This window comes from Staurois parvus, unplaced genomic scaffold (assembly GCF_062004578.1).
Source record: "Staurois parvus isolate SC_StPar_1 unplaced genomic scaffold, SC_StPar_1.0 ptg000025l, whole genome shotgun sequence".
Classification (NCBI taxonomy): Eukaryota; Metazoa; Chordata; class Amphibia; order Anura; family Ranidae; genus Staurois; species Staurois parvus.
In genome coordinates this window covers 10,808,176-10,828,659 of record NW_028317821.1, presented here as the reverse complement: position 1 = coordinate 10,828,659, position 20,484 = coordinate 10,808,176, and the positions used below count along the sequence as shown (strand labels likewise).

The window sequence follows — 20,484 nt, the reverse complement described above, 5'->3', positions numbered from 1 at the left end:
ACAGGTATTAGAACACCTGTCAGTTTTATTGCTGTCTGTGCACCTTTAGCCTGGGTTCACATATCTGCAGTGCGGCATATCGCATGTGATTCGCATAGGAACCGCACTGCATTCCTGTGTGAATCACATGCAATTTGTATGCGGTGCAATTATAGTCATACATTTTGTATGGCTCCAATCGCATCACACCAAAAAGGTGCAGGACCCTTTTTTGGGTCCGCGCTAGAATCGGATCGCATGGGTATTCACACCTATGTGATCCAATTCTTCACATTGCACCGCATTTTGTGGACCGCTTTTGGGGTATTGTTAACATACACACCCACAGTAGTTTGCATGAACGGGGTGAAATTCTGATGCTGTGTGGAATTTGCACTGAAAACGCTGTGAATTCCACATTGCATCAATGTGAACCAGGGCTTGAGATTCACCCACTTTCCTTTTCTGTTTACTATTATAATTGAAGGTAAAAGAAAACCCCAAATTTTGGGTTGTCCCCACAAATGTAATAGGGAAATCTTTCAATGGGGACACTAGATCTGGTGACCTGGATTTCATCTCACTTTCTGTTTGGCTATGGGAAAGGAAGTGAAGGGAAATCTCTAATATGGGACACAGACAGAGAAAAAAAATCTGACAGGGGTTATAACCCTCCCACAGGCCTCGTTCATATCATAAATGCAGAAAAACTGATGTGCAGATTTCACTTGCAGCGATATCAGTTTACATCAGTTTTCATGCGTGCTACAATGAGTTTTAGGGCTCGTTCACACCATGTTGCACAACTGTCAGTTTTTCTGCATGAGTTCTACAAAGGCAAAATAAAATCAACTATTCCCTGTGCCTGTTCACACCACAACACTGGTATCACGTACAGATTTTTTTCTGCGCATGAATCTGCTCCATGTATAAAACTCAATGAAGCGCACATGAAAACAGATGTAAACTGATGTCTCTACAAATTAAATCTGCTCATCAGTTTCTAACAGTTTTTCTGCATGTATGGTGTGAACGAGGCCTTTTTTTTATTGCATGGTAGCTGGTTGTTAAGGAAGCCGGCTGCCGCGTCCTTAACATCAGATAACTCGTGGTTTCCCATTGACAGCTGAATGTAAACAAAATTAAAGCAATAAAAAAATATGAAATAAACAGCATGGGAACCACCCCCCTCTCCCATCCATAACAGGCATGGTATGGATTGTAAGGATTTTCGGGGAACTCCATGCCAAAATTTAAAAAAAAAAAAATGGCATGGGGGTCCCCTCACAATCCTAAGGGATTGTGTGTTGTGATGCATTGCAATATACGTGTGTCAAGAGCTGAATTTCCATAGTGCTTTGAGATGCCTTTTAAAATGAATGGCACCTTAGCACGCTAGCGCATGTAACATGCGCAAGTATTACAGCAATGCATCTTTACACAAAAGTAAAGGGGCCAGTATGCCGTGACATCTTGCCACCAGCACCTAGCATAGGTCAGGCGGCCATCTTTTAATTGTGAATGAGCCCATTCTAGAGGACATAGGAGCTGAATCACACGTGGCACCATTCCAGAGGAGGGAGCTGTTCCAATATTAGCTGACAAACATCCACCCATTCATTAAGGAGGCCTCTGGCTGGATTCCATTTGCACACACCAAGGGAGATGTCGCTGTAGCTGCCTACCACCCAGAGGGAAGAGAATCCGTTAAAACGGCCCAACTCATCCATCCCAACCTGAGAGGGGGACCTCTGGTCATACTGACTATATGCATATTTAAAGATACGCATCTGGTAAGTGCGTACTTTTACCTATCATTTATTGGCATGCCACTGAAGTTTGAAGTCACCATCAACTCCTGTATCAAGCACCTTACCACGAACTGTCACCATTTTATAATTAGAATTTTATACTATTATACTTTGAAATACTTTTTAGCGCTGCACTTTTATGAATTTTAGTTTTTATGAGGTTTTTACTTGGTTACCTTTATGTGCATCAGCTGCTAAATTATTAAGCGCTTACTGATTATATATTTTATTGTATATCTTTACACAAAAGCATGGTTCGACCCCAGGGGTGGACTGACCATTTGAAAACTCGGGCACTGCCCAAGGGCCCGGGGTCAGTAGGGGGCCCCATGAGATGCCCCTGGTACCTTTTTCATAGGCTTTTTTTGAGTTTGGGCAAGGATACAGGGGCCCCATGATCCCCTATTGCCCGGGGGCCCCATGAGTTGTCAGTTCGCCCCTATTCGACCCTTTATATTTTATTGGTAAATCCTAAACATTTTATAATATTTGAAGACAGAATATCCAGATACTTGTAGAAGTCAAATTGTGATTAGGAGATAACCCAGCAGATGTCTGTGGGAACTGACTGCACACGTGTGGACAGAAGATTTCAGTACAGCAGGCCGCAGCTGTGGGAGGAAGATAAGTATACAGCTGGGTGCTGGGAAGGTAGGTGATCTTAGGTTGGGGGTGCTAGGCAGACAGGATAAGTACACTTTGCATGAAAGTGACTTCCTGGGTTCTGTTTACATCTCTAAATGCAACATATGATGTTTGTATAAAATAGCAAATAAATATTGAATAATTATAGGCATTGTGTCATTGATCAGATACTTATAAAACATGTTAAGAAGATACATTACATTTTTTATTGCCCCTCATGTACAGTCCTCCTGGGGACACCACATTTACATATTACTATTCTTCAACTTTTTACTTTTATTCCCAGTAGCACTTGGATAACCACTTAGTGTCCAACCGTCCACCCACAATGTACTGCAGATGGGTGGCTGTTATAAGAAAAGTGATGCACCCGTACGCTGCTGCTTACTTCTGGGCTTCAGGACACATGAATGCCCTGGGTGGCACCTGCTGTGATTGTACACAGCAGAAGCCTGTCAGCAAGTTCTGGCCAATGATTCATGGCTTGGACCTGCTGATCCACTGTGTACAATCACAGCCCAGAGCTCAGTGTTGACAATCAACTGCTCTGTACAGAGGGAACAATCTCTGCATTTCGCATTCTTGCAAAGCAGGGATGAAAAAATTAGTAAAAGCAGCACACTTTACACACATTTAGGCACACATGTAACCCCTTGATTGCCCTAGATGTTAACCCCTTTCCAGTCAGTGGCATTAGTACAGTGACAGTTTTTAATATGATCACTGTATTAAATTGGATCTAAAGCCTAAATATTTTTTACCCTAATGCATTCCTTGCATTGAGGTAAATAATGTTTAGGCATCAGCATCCCCCCTCACCCTCTTTCCCTTTTATTTATCTGAGCCCTCATTCGATCCAGAGCTGTTCATGTCTGCAGCTCTTCTCTCCACTCACTTCCATGTCTTGCTGGCCTTGCTGGGGCACCAGGAGCCATTGGCTCCCAGCTCTGTCAATAAAAGGGAACAGTAGGGCCGAGTCCCACTGTCTGTGTCAATGGATGCAGTAACAAGGCTCAGGAACGAGCATGCACGAGTGCTCCCATGGGAAGTGGCTTCCCGTCGGGGTACTAGACAGATAGGAGGGACCAGGAGCACCAGACTCGAGAAGAGGAGGTTCGTGGCCACTTTGCAATTCCATTGCACAGAGCAGAAAAGTATAGACATGTTTATTATGTTTTTGAAAAAAAGATTTACCTTTACAATCATGGTGATGTCAGTGGCAGTTAGTTCCCCCCAGCATCAGTTAGTTGCAGATCTCCCGCATGATTGCAGTCCCATTATAAGTTGCTGATCACCACCGTTCGTAGTATCAAAAAAATAAAAATGCCTCTATATATATATATACATACATACCATTGTTTGCAGGCGCTATAACCTATGCAAACCAATCAATATACACTTATTGGGATTTTTTTTATTATCAAAGACATGTAGCAGAATACATTTTGGACAAAATCTATGCAGAAATTAGATTTTTTAAAAATAGTTTATTGGATATGTTTTATAACAGAAAGTAAAAATTATCCCCTCCAGTCCATCATGAATACTGCTGCCAGGCTCATCCACCTTACCAATCATTCAGTGTCTGCTACCCCTCTCTGACAATCCCTCCACTGGCTTCCACTCGCCCAACGAATAAAATTCAAAATACCAACAACAATTTATAAAGCCATCCACAACTCTGCCCCCAGCTACATCACCAACCTGGTCTCAAAATATCAACCGAACCACTCTCTTTGATCCTCCCAAGACCCTCTGCTCTCTAGTTCCCATGTCACCTTCTCCCGTGCCCGCCTCCAGGACGTCTCCTGAGCTTCTCCCATCCTATGGAACTCGCCACCCCAATCTGTCAGACTATCTCCTAATCTATCCACCTTTAGACGATCCCTGAAAACCCTTCTCTTTAAAGAAGCCTATCCTGCTTCTACCTAGTAAACTACCTTTTATTTTCTCCATCAGCTCCTCCCCCACAGCTATTACCTTTTGTGTCACTATGGTGTCCGTTTATGACACAGAGAATAGCTGCGATTCAACGGATCTCAGCTATTCTCTGGTCATTCACAGTTTATGACACTCAGGAGATCATGTCAGCCCTTCACTGGAGATCTGTGTTCTCCCTCCAGATTCTCCAGCCCAGAGCCGGAGAATCGGAGGAACCGCAAACTAAGCAGAGATAATTTACCTCTGCTTAGTAAACTGATCTTTTACTGTAATCTCACGAGATTATAGTAAAATGAGACGTTTTCCAGAGTTTGTAGACCGTTCTCCAGCGTTTGGAGACCGTTCTCCCTTCGTTCGGAGAAATGCTTCATAAACTGCATTCACAGGAGAACTGTGTTCTCCGAGAATGCCGGAGAACTGAGCAGCGATCTATTACCGCTGGTCCATAAACGGACACCTATGCCCTTCCTCCTAGCATGTAAGATCTAACAATTAGGGCCCTCGGTTTCTTCTTGTACCAAATTGTATTGTAACTGTTATGTCTACCTTCATTTTGTAAATCGCTGTTGGCGCTATATAAATCCTGTATACTAATAATAGTTTTTTTTTCAAAAATTTCTGTCTTTTTTTGCTCATATGCCACCAAAAGGAAGCTTTTTGTGTGAAAATGATATAAATTTTGCTTAGGCAAAGCATTGCATGACCGCGCAATTACCAGTTAAAGTAGGGCAGACCGTGTAGCAAAAAATGCCCTGGTCATGAAGGGTGTGAAATCTTCAAATGAATAACATAAAAGAAAATTAAAGGTAGACAGTATTCATTTTTTCTTAGCCTACGAAAATAACACAATAGGCATATAAATATTGTAATAACTTTTTTGTTTTGTTTTTACATGTGACTATCAATGGACAGATCAGCTCAGGACAATCAGAGACCAATTCCCAACCCACTAGACTAGAGCAGTGTCCACTCTGTGGAAGAGTCGGCTGGCAGTACTCTCTAATGTCTGCGCCTCTCCTCACCTCCACAGAAAACTCAGCTGCACGTTACTATAGGAATGGGTTTCTATAGTATGAATCTGCTGGGTAGTTTTCTCGGGTACCGTCATACTTGTTACACAAAGGGTGAAGAGGCCGCCCTCCAGCCTCTGGTATCACGGCCTGCATGGTCTCCGGAGTGATGGCCGCCACTGTATAAGAGGAAGCGCGCTTGGAGTTTGTCCTCTTGCAGTAATAGACTTCTGATGTCATCACGTTGTACGTGTAGGACTCCGAAACAGTGAAAAGGTGAGCTTACGGGAAAGGGCAACGGTGGCTGTGTGAGGAGAGTTAGGGGTGTGCAAAGGGGGAGTTAAAGTAGATGGTTTGCCCTCTTCGGGAAAAATATATATTTATTTTCTAGACTTGCTTTAGTAATTTAGACTGTTATAACCATCTCTGGTATTACAGAGCTAGACTGCCCTCCACCCTCCTTAGTTCTTGTGCGGGTGTAAATTTTACTATCGCCTGCACATGCCCAGTAGAACCCCTCAGACTTGTCCTGGGAGACATATCCTCTTCTTCCAAAACTCATGCACATGCCCAGTAGACAGCCATTGGCTTATATGGGCTAAACAGATTGTTCCTTATTTCCCTGTACACACCCATTAACACCTGTAGGCTTCTATGGGCCCAGGTGACCAATATTCGTCTTCCCATCGCCTGCACATGCCCAGCAGAAAGCCATTGGCTTATATGTGCTCAGGAGACTGATCCTTATTTCCCTGTACACACCCATTAACACCTATAGGCTTCTATGGGCCCAGGTGACCAATATTCGTCTTCCTACCACCTGTACATGCCCAGTAGAAAGCCATTGGCATATATGGGCTAAAGAGATTGTTCCTTATTTCCCTGCACACACCCATTAACACCTATAGGCTTCTATGGGCCCAGGTGACCAATATTCGTCTTCCTACCACCTGTACATGCCCAGTAGAAAGCCATTGGCTTATATGGGCTAAAGAGATTGTTCCTTATTTCCCTGTACACACCCATTAACACCTGTAGGCTTCTATGGGCCCAGGTGACCAATACACTTCTTCCTACTGCTGCATATGCCCAGTAGAAAACTATTGGCTTCTATGGAACTGGGAGACAGCCTTTTTTTTTCCCTGCACATCCCCATTAACACCTATAGGCTTCTATGGGCTGAGGAAACATATCCTCTTCTTACTGCCTGCACATGGCCAGTAGAACGCCATTGGCTTATGTGGGCTCTGGAGACTGATCCTTATTTCCCTGCGCATGTCCATTATTACCTATAGGCTTCTATGGGCCCAAGAGACAGATCCTCATCTTCCTACACACCTGCACATGCACAGTAGAACGCCATTGGCTAATATGGGCTCAGAAGACTGATCTTTATTTCCCTGCACACACTTGTTAGCACCTATAGGCTTGTATGGGCCCAGGTGACCGATACTCTTCTTCTTACCGCCTGCACATGCCCAGTAGAAAGCTATTGGCTTCTATGGAACTGGGAGACAGGCTTTTTTTTTCCCCTGTGCATGCCCATTAACACCTTTAGGCTTCTATGGGCATAGAAGACAGATACTCTTCTTCCTGCTGCCTGCTAAAGCTCAGTAGTATTATTATTTATTATACGTACTTATATAGCGCTGTCAATTTATGCAGTGCTTTACACATATATATTGTACATGCATGTGAGTCCTTGCCCTCAAGGAGCTTACAATCTAAGATCTGACATTCATACAATGCTAGGGCCAATTTAGACAGGAGCCAGTTAGCCTTCTAGCATGTCTTCGGAGTGGAGGAAACCCATGCAGGGAGAACATGCAAACTCCAGGCAGGTAGTGCCATGGTTAGGATTCAAACTAATGACCAAAGTGCTGCTAGGCGAAAGAGCTAGCCACTGTGCTACCCTTTAGATTTCTTTGGGTCTGGAAGACTGATCTTTTTATAGGCCCAAGAGTTGAATGCATTTTTTCGTGCTGTCTGTGTGTGACCAGTAGAACCCCAGCCATCCAAGATACAGATCATCTCCTTTCTGCTACCTGCGCATGCTCAGTAGACCGCCATTGGATTTTATGAGCCTGGGAGACTAATCCTTTTTTTCTTGTCGCCTGAACACGCCCAATTAAACTTATTGGCGTCTGTGGGCCCAGGAGACAGATCCTCTTCCCACTGCCTGCACATGCTCAGTAGTACCCTATAGACTTCTATTGGTCTGGTTGACAGAACCTCTTTCATGGACCAAATATATGAATCCTCTTCTTCCTACTGCCTGTGTGTACCCTGTGGAACACCAATAAGCCTATCCTTTTTTTTTTTTTCCCCCACTGATTTCCCATGACTAGTAAAACTCAGGCCTCTACAGCCTAGGAAATGGATCCTCATCTTTCTTTTGCCTGTGCATGTCCAGAAAACCTATAGGCTTTTATGGGACTGGGAGATGGTGCCTCTTCTTTCCACTACCTCCACATGCCTAGTAGAACTCCATAGGCCTCTATGCGCCTGAAAAACTGATCCTTTTTTCTATTGTGTGTGCATGCTCAGTAAAAGCTACAGGCTTTTGTGGGCCTGAGAGATGGATCCTCTTCCTGCTGCTTGTGCATACCTAGTAGAACCCCATAGGATTCTATGTAGCTGGAAGACTGATCCTTTTTTCCGACTGCCTGCCCATACTCGGCGGCAGCTGTGGGAACATGTTCCACCCTAAAAACTGGTGGAACATGAAACATATTCCCAAAGGTGAACTTATCCTTTAATTGTTGGTTGCTCATATAAGGCCATGTCTTGAACAGCATATTGGAGCCTAGGCCTGTATGTTGTAAGGTCAGGGGCTTAAAAGACATGTCTACAGGACGGAATGCCTTTTTGACAGCAGTAGATAGAAGCATAGGATTTTCTCTGGCTTCTCTCCCTTGCACAAGGCCCACCTAGTCTGGATGGATGCAAGAAGGCTGGGACAGTTTGAGACTTAATGCCAGCATTTTTGCATATATATTTAAGTCTGAATTCATCAAGGAGGTTGGCATAGCAGAGGATCTTTCTTCTCTTTAGGAGTAGTTGTGATTTACGCTAGTCTGGAGTTTAGGAGTAAGGAAGAGCCAAGGATGATTTGCTTTAATAAGTCTTAGAAAGTGGGGAGGGGGATAAAATTAGTTTGTAGAAGTTGACCAAGTAGTCATCTGGACTTTGATATCTATGGATCGTCTCCTGGAAATCCTTCTCTGTCGCCTCCATCATACCAGAGGAGATCTTTGCAAGGCCAGATTCTAATACTTATTTAGTATTGTCTGCCCATCTGAGTTAGGATATGGCGTAGGAGTCTACAGGGCTGATATTGCAAAGGGATTCATAAAAGTAAGCAAAGGTTTTCGCTATGTCTGCAGAGGAGTAGAGGGTTTCTTCTTTACTATTTTTTTATATGACAAATTGGTGTTAATGTATATAGCCTTGGGAATATCATGTATCGTAAAAAGACCCTGTATGCCTTTGCAAAAAAAAAAACATTTCAGAAATTTCCTGCAAGAGAAGAGCCATAATACCCTCTGGTGGCCCATGTCTCCTGCCTTCTCTCTGTTCAATGGTGAAACCTCTGTAACACATCCAGGAGCATCATAAGCATATAAACAAGGACACAAAGTAAATGTTATAAGGGACACAGCAGTGATATAGAAGTCAGAGGTTGGAGTCATAGCATGTTTTGGGAAACACAGGTATCCAACACTCCTGGAAGTGCCAAGAAGTCTAAAGCTGGCCATACATTAGTAGAATTTTGTTCAAAACATCTAGTTTTAAGAACATTTGTTTGATGTTTTTTAATTGTTAGTGGGGTCAAATCACATTTATTTTCAGTTGCAGGGATGAAAAAATTCAAAGGAATAGAATGGAAATACGTTTGTTCAAGAACATTTTCCAACAGTGAACATGTGATTTTTCGTTCAGCAAAGTCCATTCATTTCAAAACTGAATGATAAAAGCAAATTATGTTTTGAAGTACTTTTGACCAACATTTGTCAAGTCATCAAATGTATGGAGAATATATGTACAAATTGTTATACGAACATTCATTTGAAAATCTACTAGTGTATGACCAGTGGAGAGGGCAGTGTTAGGTGCACTTAGATACAAATTTAGATGTACTTGACTAACAAATTAAAGCCAGCTAACACGTTATAACTGTTACAGTAACAGCTTTTTTAATTGGTAAAGCATTTGTCTCAACATTCTAACTGCCACTTTTGGTCTGTTAAAGGAAGCTGAAAAAGAACAGACTTACTGGCCAGGTGAAATTAAGGGGGAGGGGGACTAATGCAGCCAACACATGATAAGCTTCAATGTATTACATTTTTGTTTTTAGGATCAATACTGCTTGGTTTAAATGCCTGTTGTGAATTTTCCCTATTTACTATTACTATGGTGAAAGAAACATGCTTATATGTTAAAAAAAAGGACATAAATTTTTGTGAAAAAAATAAGCTGCAAGATGCATTTATTTCTGTATTTACTGTACCTGCTGTTGTAATTAATGCTGATATGTAAAGTACTAGTAGTTTCTTTGTACTTGACACATCCCTTTTCAGTGTGCCTGTAAACAAGTGTATTCCTAACATTTAACATGAGATATGTCCTTTGCTCTTGTTGCCCCATTCAGATTCCTATGCCAACACCCAGGAAATAATTCTCTTAGCAGGTGCAGCCCCCCTCTAGTTACCTGTGGGCTGACACACTAAACATAGCCAGCATTCAAATGATAGATGTAATTGCTTCATTACACAAATCCCACCTTTTGCCACAGCTGTGGCCAGGATGTATCAGTCTGCCGGGAACCAGAGGGACCCCAACTCTGCTTAACAGCTAGGTTCATCTTTTCCAGAAAATATCTTATATGGTCAAAGGGCTTCAGTAGGTGGTAAACTGTGCAGCTTTGTAAAACGTTCATCAACTGTATTGTGATACATGTAGGCCATTCCAACCACCCCTATTTGTACACTGACAACTGTACATGTGCAGCTCAATGTACAACCCTGGCATTTGGGAGTAAAGGCTGGGTGCCAGGGTGAATGAACTCATGCATAGGAGTTACATCAACCCATGCTAGCCAATCAAGGTGGCCGATAGTTCAAGATGCCAGAAGAAGATGGAAATGAAAGCTTCGAGGATGGAGTGAAAAGGGAACTCACAGATATCTCATCGCTGGAGGGGGCACTTTACAAAGTAAGAGTGTCATAATGTGCAAATCTGCTGTGAACATTATGACATAGGCTGCTGGGGTCCAGAAAGGTTTAATTCTGCTTTAAAGAAAAGGCCCCATTCATACTTGGGTGATTAGGAAATGTTTGCAGAATCGTCGTAATTCTGCTCGTATTTCCAAATCACAGCAAAGCACACATGCGCTTGGATGCCATTCATCCTAAGTGGTACCCCAAACGTAGTGCGATTTTGCTGTGTGACAAAGTATGTAAGAATCGTGGCAAAACGTGTGTAAAACAACGCCTGGCTCAGGGCCAAAATTTGATCCCTGAATTTCTTTGCTGCAACAAACATGCATAAGCATGACACGTGGAATTGTCTGAGCATCATCCACAAAGAATAACGAGCAGAAACGCAAGTAACCACTACGTCAATTGTAAATGGGGCTTAAGTATTCCTGCTGTGTTTCAGATAGGAAGGAATGAAGGTGAAGGAAACTGCTAGGTTTATATGAAGGATCTAGGTGTTTTTTGGCTGCAGTTGTCAGTGTAGTGTCGGGGGATTAAAGCATTTTTTTTTGTGCTTTGGAGGAGTTGTCAGGAGCTTTGGAAAGAGTTGTCTTTAGAGGTCATTGGAGGTAAGATTAGGAGAGAGTCTTAGCTACATGGAAAATAAACCTCTAAGGTATATTTTTACTTCTGTGTGTGCAATGAAAACAAGATGTACAATTTCATTAGCCATGTAATGGGTTTGATGTGCTGTGGTGAATAAAAGAAAATGTTAATTTTTCTTTGTACTTTGATTCTGCTCGAATGACTGTAACTCTCCTAACTGAAATAAAAGGGTTAATATGATTGCATTAATTGTATTGCAAATGCATGATGCAACAGAACTGCCTGATGTGGCCTGGGGAATTGGTGGTAGATGCTGGAGAAGGCAGTATTTGCTTGATCATTGGCTGCTTTGTTTTTTTGTTCAAAACTTTGCAATATACTGTAATCTATATTGTTTTTAATTCGTTATAATCTATATTTTTTTATATTTACTTTTATTAACTATGCCACACTGAAAATGTTTGCTCTAAGAGACTGCTGTCTGAATTTGTTTAAACAATTTATAGATTTTTGGACATGCTGACTAGCAAACGTTTGTATGATTTGACTGGAAGGACACACCATGTTAGTGCAACAATTGACTGTGTGCTTGGAGTGTTTAATTGATTTCTGTTTTTACTGTGTGGTGTGTTTCTGTGATACAGGGCTTATGTACACAAGCAATATATTACATTTGTGGGGATGCAGCTCGATCCCAGATAATTATATACAGAATATAGGTAGGAAGAGTTAAAGTAATTTGAGTTGATGTGTTGGCTTTGGCAGAGTTCCCGTGTTTAAACCTAAAAACAAAAAATTATTACATTTCAGCTCACCAATTCTTAGTTGTGAATGCTACATTGGTTTTCTTTGTATGTCTTTTCCTTTTGTTTTCACATGGTGAATCAGGCAGTAGGTCTGTTATAGTTCAGCTTTGTTTTAAGAGACCAAGCTGTCCAGACAAGATAGCTGTTAGAGTGTTGTAAAAAAGCACTTAACACTGGCAAGGGTGCTTACAGGTCAGCTTTTATTCACTTATGTAATACATTTGATCCCAAAAGGAAAAACACAGCCTGGCTTCAGGTATCTTCAGGGGTGCCTTGGAAAAATGCCTAAAAATTGCTTACAAGCCAGCAGGTGGATGAAGCCTGCTTTTTAGTTACACAAAGCCACAGGTTTTCATTGTGCACCATTACAACCTTACAGGCTCTGACCTCCTAACAACCAATGACATCATTGGTTGATCAGGAGAACAGCGGGATGCTTGTGCTGCATGCTTGTCTGCCCCTCTCCATCTGCACTGGTGTCACGTTAACTGAGTGAGGGAGAAAAACATTGGAATACTAGTCAGCACCCGGGTGCAAAGCTGGATTTGCTTTGGAAGAAAAAATCGCCTCTGACATTGGGCATCCTACATGTGTGGATGTTGCTGCATTATGTAAAACTCTCTAAGTTTAACTTTTTACATTTAAGGCTACTTTCACACTGTTGCGGTTTGACTGTATTGTAGGTGAGGTGTGCCCATAGGTTTGGTGAGGTCTAGATGTGCTTTTCCATAGAGTTCTGTTATGTCCCGTGGTTTTGGTGCACATTCAGAAAGTACACAAAACTGTCCAAAGATGTCTGCTATATTACTACATCCAGAAAGGTGTCTGCTATAATACTAGAACATGCAGGTGTGGCAGAGAGCACAACAAGTTTTTGCATTTTTTTTTACATGCGAGAAACGGCGGAAGAAATTCTTGACCATTTTAAAAATTACGCCACACCAAAACGTATGGTACATTGTGACCATTTCTTTTGGCACACACCTGATGGTAAGATGCACATCTGCAGGAGGGCTGTACAGTTTGTGCCTGTTCCTACAATGAACAATCGTGAACATAGCCTAAGACAGGAGGTGTGTTACTGGACAGATGACCGGGAGTGTCACGTACCTAACCGGAGGCTGCAATAGAGAGAGGGCTCCCCTTATGGCTAAGTGCAGTGCGCCCCTGCAAGTGGAAACAGGAGGTGCAGTGCCCAAAGAAGCACGGGTTGCCAATGGTGTTGCTGCTTGGAAATGTCTGATGAGATGGAGCCCGTGGGTGCTCCAGTTGCAGAAGGAGTTTCTCCAGAGAACACGTGGACCCCGGAGGATGGGTAGTGTAGTCAGTAGCCAGAGCCAGGATCAATATGGAACAGCAGACAAGAGCAATGTCAGGATCAAGCCGGGGTCATACATGGAGTAGCAGCAGACAGGAGCAAGGTCAGGGTCATATACAGAGTAGCAGCAGACAGGAGCAAGGTCAGGGTCATATACAGAGTAGCAGCAGACAGGAGCAAGGTCAGGGTCATATACAGAGTAGCAGCAGACACAAGCAAGGTCAGGATCAAGCCGGGATCATACACAGAGCAGCAGACAGGAACAAGGTCAGGATCAAGCCGGGTCGGTAACAGGAAATCATCAGGGAACACAGAAACGGGAGGGGCTGCCAATAATCCAGCAGTCACTGAGCAGAGCTGCAGTCTTTATAAAGGCCACTGAGTGTCAGCAATTAGTGCACCCTGTGTGTGCTAGTGTGTTTTCGTGCACAGGAATGCTTTATTATGTGTCACCCGCCTATGCACATGCGCACTTCTTTGCGTGAATTGGCGTGGCCATATTTTGCATTTGCCCAGGTTTCCTTGTCTTTTCTTCTGACGGAGACAGGCCTAAAAAATAAAAATAAAAAATAAAAATGCAGCCATCACATCTAATGATTCGTAAGCTGAAATATATTTTATTTTAGAGTGAGTTAATTCAGCTGCTGGCCTTCTGTAAAAGATGTCGAAGGGAAGAGTGCATAGTATAAATGCTGTATAAGCTAGTGTTTTTCAATGGTGATGCCATTTGGGTTCCCCCAAGGTGTCGCAAGCACAGTACCTAAATTGTCCTGGATCAGCATCATAAGTTGCCATGTGCAGGTGGGCCAGCCTCCAGCACCATAACAACCGATGACGCTCCAGGGCAGGATGCACAGTGTCACTTGTCGCTATGGTGCTAGCAGCTGGCCTGCTCAAACCATAGCAACACATGACACTGATCCAGGGCAGGTGGCATGTAGGACCACCTCAAGCATTCAGGAGAGGATGGAAGTCTGCCTCCCCCATACCTGCTCTGCCTCTCACCCTCCATCTCACTGCTAGAGCCAAAAGGTTGGGCTTTGATGTAAAGAAGGTGTTGTCATATGAGGGGAATCTGATTTTATATGAGGATTCTGTGATGGGAGTACTCTGATACAAAGGCAAGACCTCCTGAAGTGAATGAAGTTAATCAAGTTGTGCTCATCGTCCCAGGCTCAGGTTTCCCATTGATAAGAAACATTTATGTTTTTAGATTAGAAAGCCTCAAGATTTGCATACTTTTTTAAAGAGTTCTCTGTCTGGGGAAAAAAGGTTGAGAAATGCTGGTTTAACACGGCCTTTGTCCAGGGAACCCTACAGCTCCTCCAGAGGATGATAGGGGTTCCTTGAAGAATGAGCATTCTGTGTCTCGGATATCTCTTCACTGACACCAAGGATCTTTTTAGTTGTTTGTAAGATGAGGATTCTTCTCACTGACCTTTCACACTAATGTGTGCTATAGATATTGTAATTGTTAGTAGGGTTGCCTGAGGCTGGAAATTTATTTCATGGGTTCCTCCATTTAAAAAGCAAAGCTGGTATAAGCATACCAATGGGATCAGAAAAGAAGTGCTGTCATGTTTAATATATATGATTAAAACATTTTTCCATTCTTGCCCTTATCTGTTTCTAGGGAGCTCTTCACCACAATGCCTGCAGGAGTATCTTGGCCTCAATACTTGAAGATACTCAGTGCCAGCCTTCTTTCCATGTTTGCAGGTTCAGAACTTGTACACAGATACTACAAACCTGATCTTGTATGTATGTCTAAAGCCTTTTAATACCAAAAATAATTCAGTTAATTTAAAAGGATTTCAAGGGAATTGCATCATTGTTGCAAGTGCATGTTATAAGTGCATATTATGCAATAACAGTTTATGAAACCTAAGAAGTGTGTTTCTGTGGCATGGTTCATGCAAAAAGTCTTTTTTTTTTATTATTATTTTTTTATTTATACCTGCAGAGTGTTTTTTTTTCACAGTACTTTTGTTTTTAGAGACGGTTTTGTATGGACAACTGCAGCATGTTTTTACATTCCTGAGAAATAGCAGTGTCCGCTGTGTTTTATTAGGCTTCAAGTAAACATGCTGTATCTTCCTGATATAAAGATATTTAGTTATCTGTCATTTTTTTTTTATTGGACTGTATGAATAATTAGGAGGGATTCAGTTTTACAGAAACAACACTTTCAACTGAGCTAAAGCAAACCTATTCTTTCTTTTGCCATTAGAAGTAAATGGCAAAATCATGGAAATGTATTAAAATAAACTTGCCAGCCATTTTAAACTGTTAAAAGTAAGCCTTGCCTTTTCACAAGGCACATTGTAAGCACCTAAAACCTTTCTGTTGCCAATTGTAATTGGTCACTAGGACCCCAACTTCCCTGTCTAAGCTCTATTTGTTGTCCATCTGTCCAGTAAGAACTTCTTCTTTTTTTGGTAGCTTGTGGTTCTTGCTTGGGGCAGGATTTTAAATTTTAGAAATGACATAGCTGACCTTTTTCTGAAAATGTTAGCTGCCTGGTTGTGTCTGGCTAAAATATGTTACAACATGCATGAAGCAATGTTGCAAAAATGTCAGATTTTTCTCTTGGCTTGTTCTTGGTTAGTGATTTAAAATGTTGAAGCCAAAGCATGCCAGCCAACCTACTTGCATTTGTCAGGAATGGCAACCTACAGATATATCTCATGACCGTTAACTTCAGGATGGCATTAAGATAGACTTTTCTCTCACTCCAGGCCTACTCGACTAGTCCAATGTTTAACCACCCTAATACCAGGCAATTTTACCTCCTTCCTGCCCAGGCCAATTTTCAGCTTTCAGAGCTCAGTTTAAATGGCAATTGCGCGGTCATGCAACACTGTATACAAACTAAGTTTTTATAATGTTGTTTACACACCTAGAGCTTTATTTTGGTGTTATTTTATCACCACTGTGGTTTTTATTCTTTGCTAAACGTATGAAAAAAGACAGAAAATTTAAAAAAAAAGTTTTTCTTTAATTCTCTTATACATTTTTGCAAATAAATAATTGTTCTTCATAAATATAGACCAAAATGTATACTGCTACATTTCTTTGATGAAAATAACCTAAATTAGTGTATATTATTTAGTATGTAGGAAAGTTATAGAGTCCACAATCTATGGTATGTATATATCTGAATATTGATCAATCCTACTGACGGACGATCATATTTCTTGAGGCCCAAAAATGTCAGGACGGTACAGATATCCCCCAAATTACCCCTTTTTGGAAAGTAGACAGTCTGCGGTATTTAGTAAGAGGCATGGCAAGTTTTTTGAAGTTGTCACTGTTTTGGAGAATAAAGAAATTAAAAAAAAAAAAAGTCACCATTTTTAAAAAATAATTTTTAAACATACTGTCACAAGTGCAGTACAGCGTCATCATATAATTAGTGTGGTGGTGATCAGGAACACTGTACAAAAGAAAAAAGTGTGTGTGTGTATGTATGTATGTGTGTATGTGTGTATATATATATATATATATATATATATATGTATGTGTGTGTGTATATAGAAGTGAGTACACCCCTCACATTTTTGTAAATATTTTATAACTTTTCATGTGACAACACTGAAGAAATTACACTTTGCTACAATGTAAAGTAGTAAGTGTACAGCTTGTATAACAGTGTAAATTTGCTGTCCCCTCAAAACAACTCAACACACAGCCATTAATGTCTAAACCGCTGGCAACAAAAGTGAGTACACTCCTAAGTGAAAATGTCCAAATTGGGGCCAAAGTGTCAATATTTTGTGTGGCCACCATTATTTTCCAGCACTGCCTTAACCCTCTTGGTCATGGAGTTCACTAGAGCTTCACAGGTTGCCACTGGAGTCCTCTTCCACTCCTCCATGACGACATCATGGAGCTGGTGGATCTTAGACACCTTTTGCTCCTCCACCTTCCATTTGAGGATGCCTCACAGATGCTCAATAGGGTTTAGGTCTGGAGACATGCTTGGCCAGTCCATCACCTTTACCCTCAACTTCTTTAGCAAGGCAGTGGTCTTGGAGGTGTGTTTGGGGTTGTTATCATGTTGGAATACTGCCCTGTGGCCCAGTCTCTGAAGGGAGGGGATCATGCTCTGCCTCAGTATGTCACAGTACATATTGGCATTCATGGTTCCCTCAATGAACTGTAGCTCCCCAGTGTTGGCAGCACTCATGCAGCCCCAGACCATGACCCTCCCACCACCATGCTTGACTGTAGGCAAGACACACTTGTCTTTGTACTCCTCACCTGGTTGCTGTCACACTCGCTTGACACCATCTGAACCAAATCAGTTTATCTTGGTCTCATCAGACCACAGGACATGGTTCCAGTAATCCATGTCCTTAGTCTGCTTGTCTTCAGCAAACTGTTTGCAGGCTTTCTTGTGCATCATCTTTAGAAGAGGCTTACTTCTGGGATGACAGCCATGAAGACCGATTTGATGCAGTGTGCGGTGTATGGTCTGAGCACTGACACTGAGCACTGACAGGCTGATCCCTCACCCCTACAACCTCTGCAGCAATGCTGGCAGCACTCATATGTCTATTTCCCAAAGACAACCTCTGGATATGACGCTAAGCACGTGCACTCAACTTCTTTGGTCAACAATGGTGAGGCCTGTTCGGAGTGGAACCTGACCTGTTAAACCACTGTATGGTCTTGGCCACCATGCTGCAGCTCAGTTTCAGGGTCTTCACAATATTCTTATAGCCTAGGCCATCTTTATGTAGAGCAACAATTCTTTTTTTCAGATCCTCAGAGTTCTTTGCCATGAGGTGCCATGTCTCCTAGATTGTAAGCTCCAAGGAGCAGGGCCCTCAAACCCCTCGTGTACTGTATTGTTACTGTACTGTCTCCCACTATAATGTACAGCACTGAGCAAACTATTGGCGCTATATAAATACTGTATAAAAATAATAATGTTGAACTTCCAGTGACCAGTATGAGAGAGTGAGAGCGATAACACCAAATTTAACACACATTCTCCCCATTCACACCTGAGACCTTGTAACACTAACGAGTCACGACACCAGGGAGGGAAAATGACTAATTGGGCCCAATTTGGACATTTTCACTTAGGGGTGCACTCACTTTTGTTGCCAGCGGTTTAGACATTAATGGCTGTGTGTTGAGTTATTTTGAGGGGACAGTAAATTTACACTGTTATACAAGCTGTACACTCACTACTTTACATTGTAGCAAAGTGTCATTTCTTCAGTGTTGTCACATCACATCACAGCTAGCAACACAATTGTATACAATGGATGGCATGAAAGGAAGCCATCCATTCTTTACAATTGTCATGTGACCTGCTGTTTTTGGTCGCAGCGGTCACATGGTACTGGCAATGGACCAGTGCACAGATCTGTCATTGGCTGTGTCTGAGGGAGACAGCTGGTGATACATCTCGCTGCAGTGCGGCGATCCGGAGAGGACGTCGCATGACGTCCACCCAGATCGTCGAAAGTCTCGGTTGGCCGTCATTTTGCTATTGGCCATGTGGGAACTGGTTAAAGTCCAACTGCAGGTGACTAAAAAATTATCCACTGCAGTGTGGCTGTGCCTGCACTGCAAGGGTTAATTTACGTATTGAGGTATGGGAACTTACCTGATCCTCCACTTCTCTCCACAATTACACCAGTACCTGCAGGGTCAATAGCTCTGCACTGGGTGTGTTAACACTGAGGGAAAGTCCACTGCCAGAGTGTGGGGGAGTGCCATTTGCCATAGAGCAGAGGCTTAAGTAAGTAATAAAGTTTCTCCTCTTCCCCTAGACAAAACAAGCAATAAACCATTGCAGTGCAAGCGCAGCACTGCTGCATAGGATAATTTGAAACTATCTGGAGTTGGGCTTTAAAACATTTATGTTTAGATCCCAATAATAAAATCTTAGCGTTCTGCCTAGCATCCCAGTGTAGTTATGTGTTCCTGTAGGCATGTAAATGTGTTTTGTATTAAAAAAGACTATTCATTTTAAATAGGTTGCCACCACACCACATTTTAAAGCTTCTATGGTGGCCACTTGTGTGGGCTTGCTCCCGAGCCCAGCTGCATGTGTCTATTCAGACACACAGCCAGTGCTGGGCCGATATTAAGCTCAGGTGAGCCAGGGGGGCTGCATGCAAAAGGTTTTTTTCTACCTTAATGCAGAGAAAACCTTTTGCCTTTACAATTACTTTAAATTACTAAAGCAATAGTGAGTGTTCACATTTCAAAGTATGCTTACTTAGTTTAGTGAATGAGGAAAAGCTGTGTTCATTGTAATCATGTTCAAGCCAAAATACTGTTTTTTGTTTTTTTTTTTTTTGTTTTTTTTCCCCTCACACATGACTTGGTGTTTAAAGTTTACACCGCTTTGCATTATTTCCCACTGGGATTTGGTCACCTACCTAGTACACAGTTTAAGATTCTCAGAATAAATACTGCTTTTTTACTTGTGACAGTAACTAAACCTCAAATTGTATTTCAGAGTGTTCCTGAAATTCCACCGAAACCAGGAGAATTGAGGACTGAACTTCTTGGATTAACTCAAAGCAAAGAATAGAAACAGGAATCAAGCTGAATTTGTAATTTAAATGGATTTTTTTTTTTAAAAGCAAACATGCTTTATTTTTAAATACATTGTTTACATTAAGTGAACGTGATACTCAATTGTTTGTAAATTCTAATATTTCTGTTTCTGAAAATTGGACAATATACATGTCAAACTGACCATTAGTTTTGTATTTTCTTTTTTTAATGGGGAAGCCATAAATAAAACCATGTGGATGATGCATTATTTTTATCTATCTATCTTCATAACATATGTGGGTGTTAACCACGTGCCCTCCAGAGGATTTACCCCCTTCCTGACCAGGCCATTTTTTTTAGTTACGGTGCTGCGTTAATTTAACTGACAATTGCAAAGTCATACAATGCTGCACCCAAATTAAATTTTATGTCCTTTTTTTCCCACAAATAGAGCTTTCTTTCAGTGGTATTTGATCACCTCTGTGTTTATTTTTTGCACTATAAACAAAAAAAGATTGACAATTTTGAAAAAAAAAAACAATATTTGCGACTTTTTGCTATAAAACATATCCAGTAATAAAAATTTTAATCCAATTTCATCATAAATTTAGGCCAAAATGTATTCTGCTACATGTCTGTGCTATA

General features: G+C 41.7%; 1 protein-coding gene across 1 annotated transcript; it reads left to right on the top strand.

Annotated features, from left to right (window-relative positions):
* Nucleotides 1–5,512: 5,512 nt before the first annotated feature.
* Nucleotides 5,513–20,040, top strand: UQCC6 (ubiquinol-cytochrome c reductase complex assembly factor 6). The gene is made up of 3 exons (XM_089651829.1): nt 5,513–5,662; nt 14,948–15,071; nt 19,799–20,040. The coding sequence occupies exons 2-3, from the start codon at nt 14,964–14,966 to the stop codon at nt 19,871–19,873; spliced, it is 183 nt and encodes a 60-aa protein (XP_089507955.1). The 5' UTR covers nt 5,513–5,662; nt 14,948–14,963; the 3' UTR covers nt 19,874–20,040.
* Nucleotides 20,041–20,484: the final 444 nt, after the last annotated feature.

What these genes read in the sequence shown, in the direction of transcription:
- UQCC6 (XM_089651829.1), top strand. Translation starts at nt 14,964, where the DNA reads ATGCCTGCAGGAGTATCTTGGCCTCAATACTTGAAGATACTCAGTGCC. An exon ending in GATACTACAAACCTGATCTT is followed by an intron (nt 15,072 to 19,798) that starts GTATGTATGTCT and finishes ATTGTATTTCAG; the next exon opens with AGTGTTCCTGAAATTCCACC.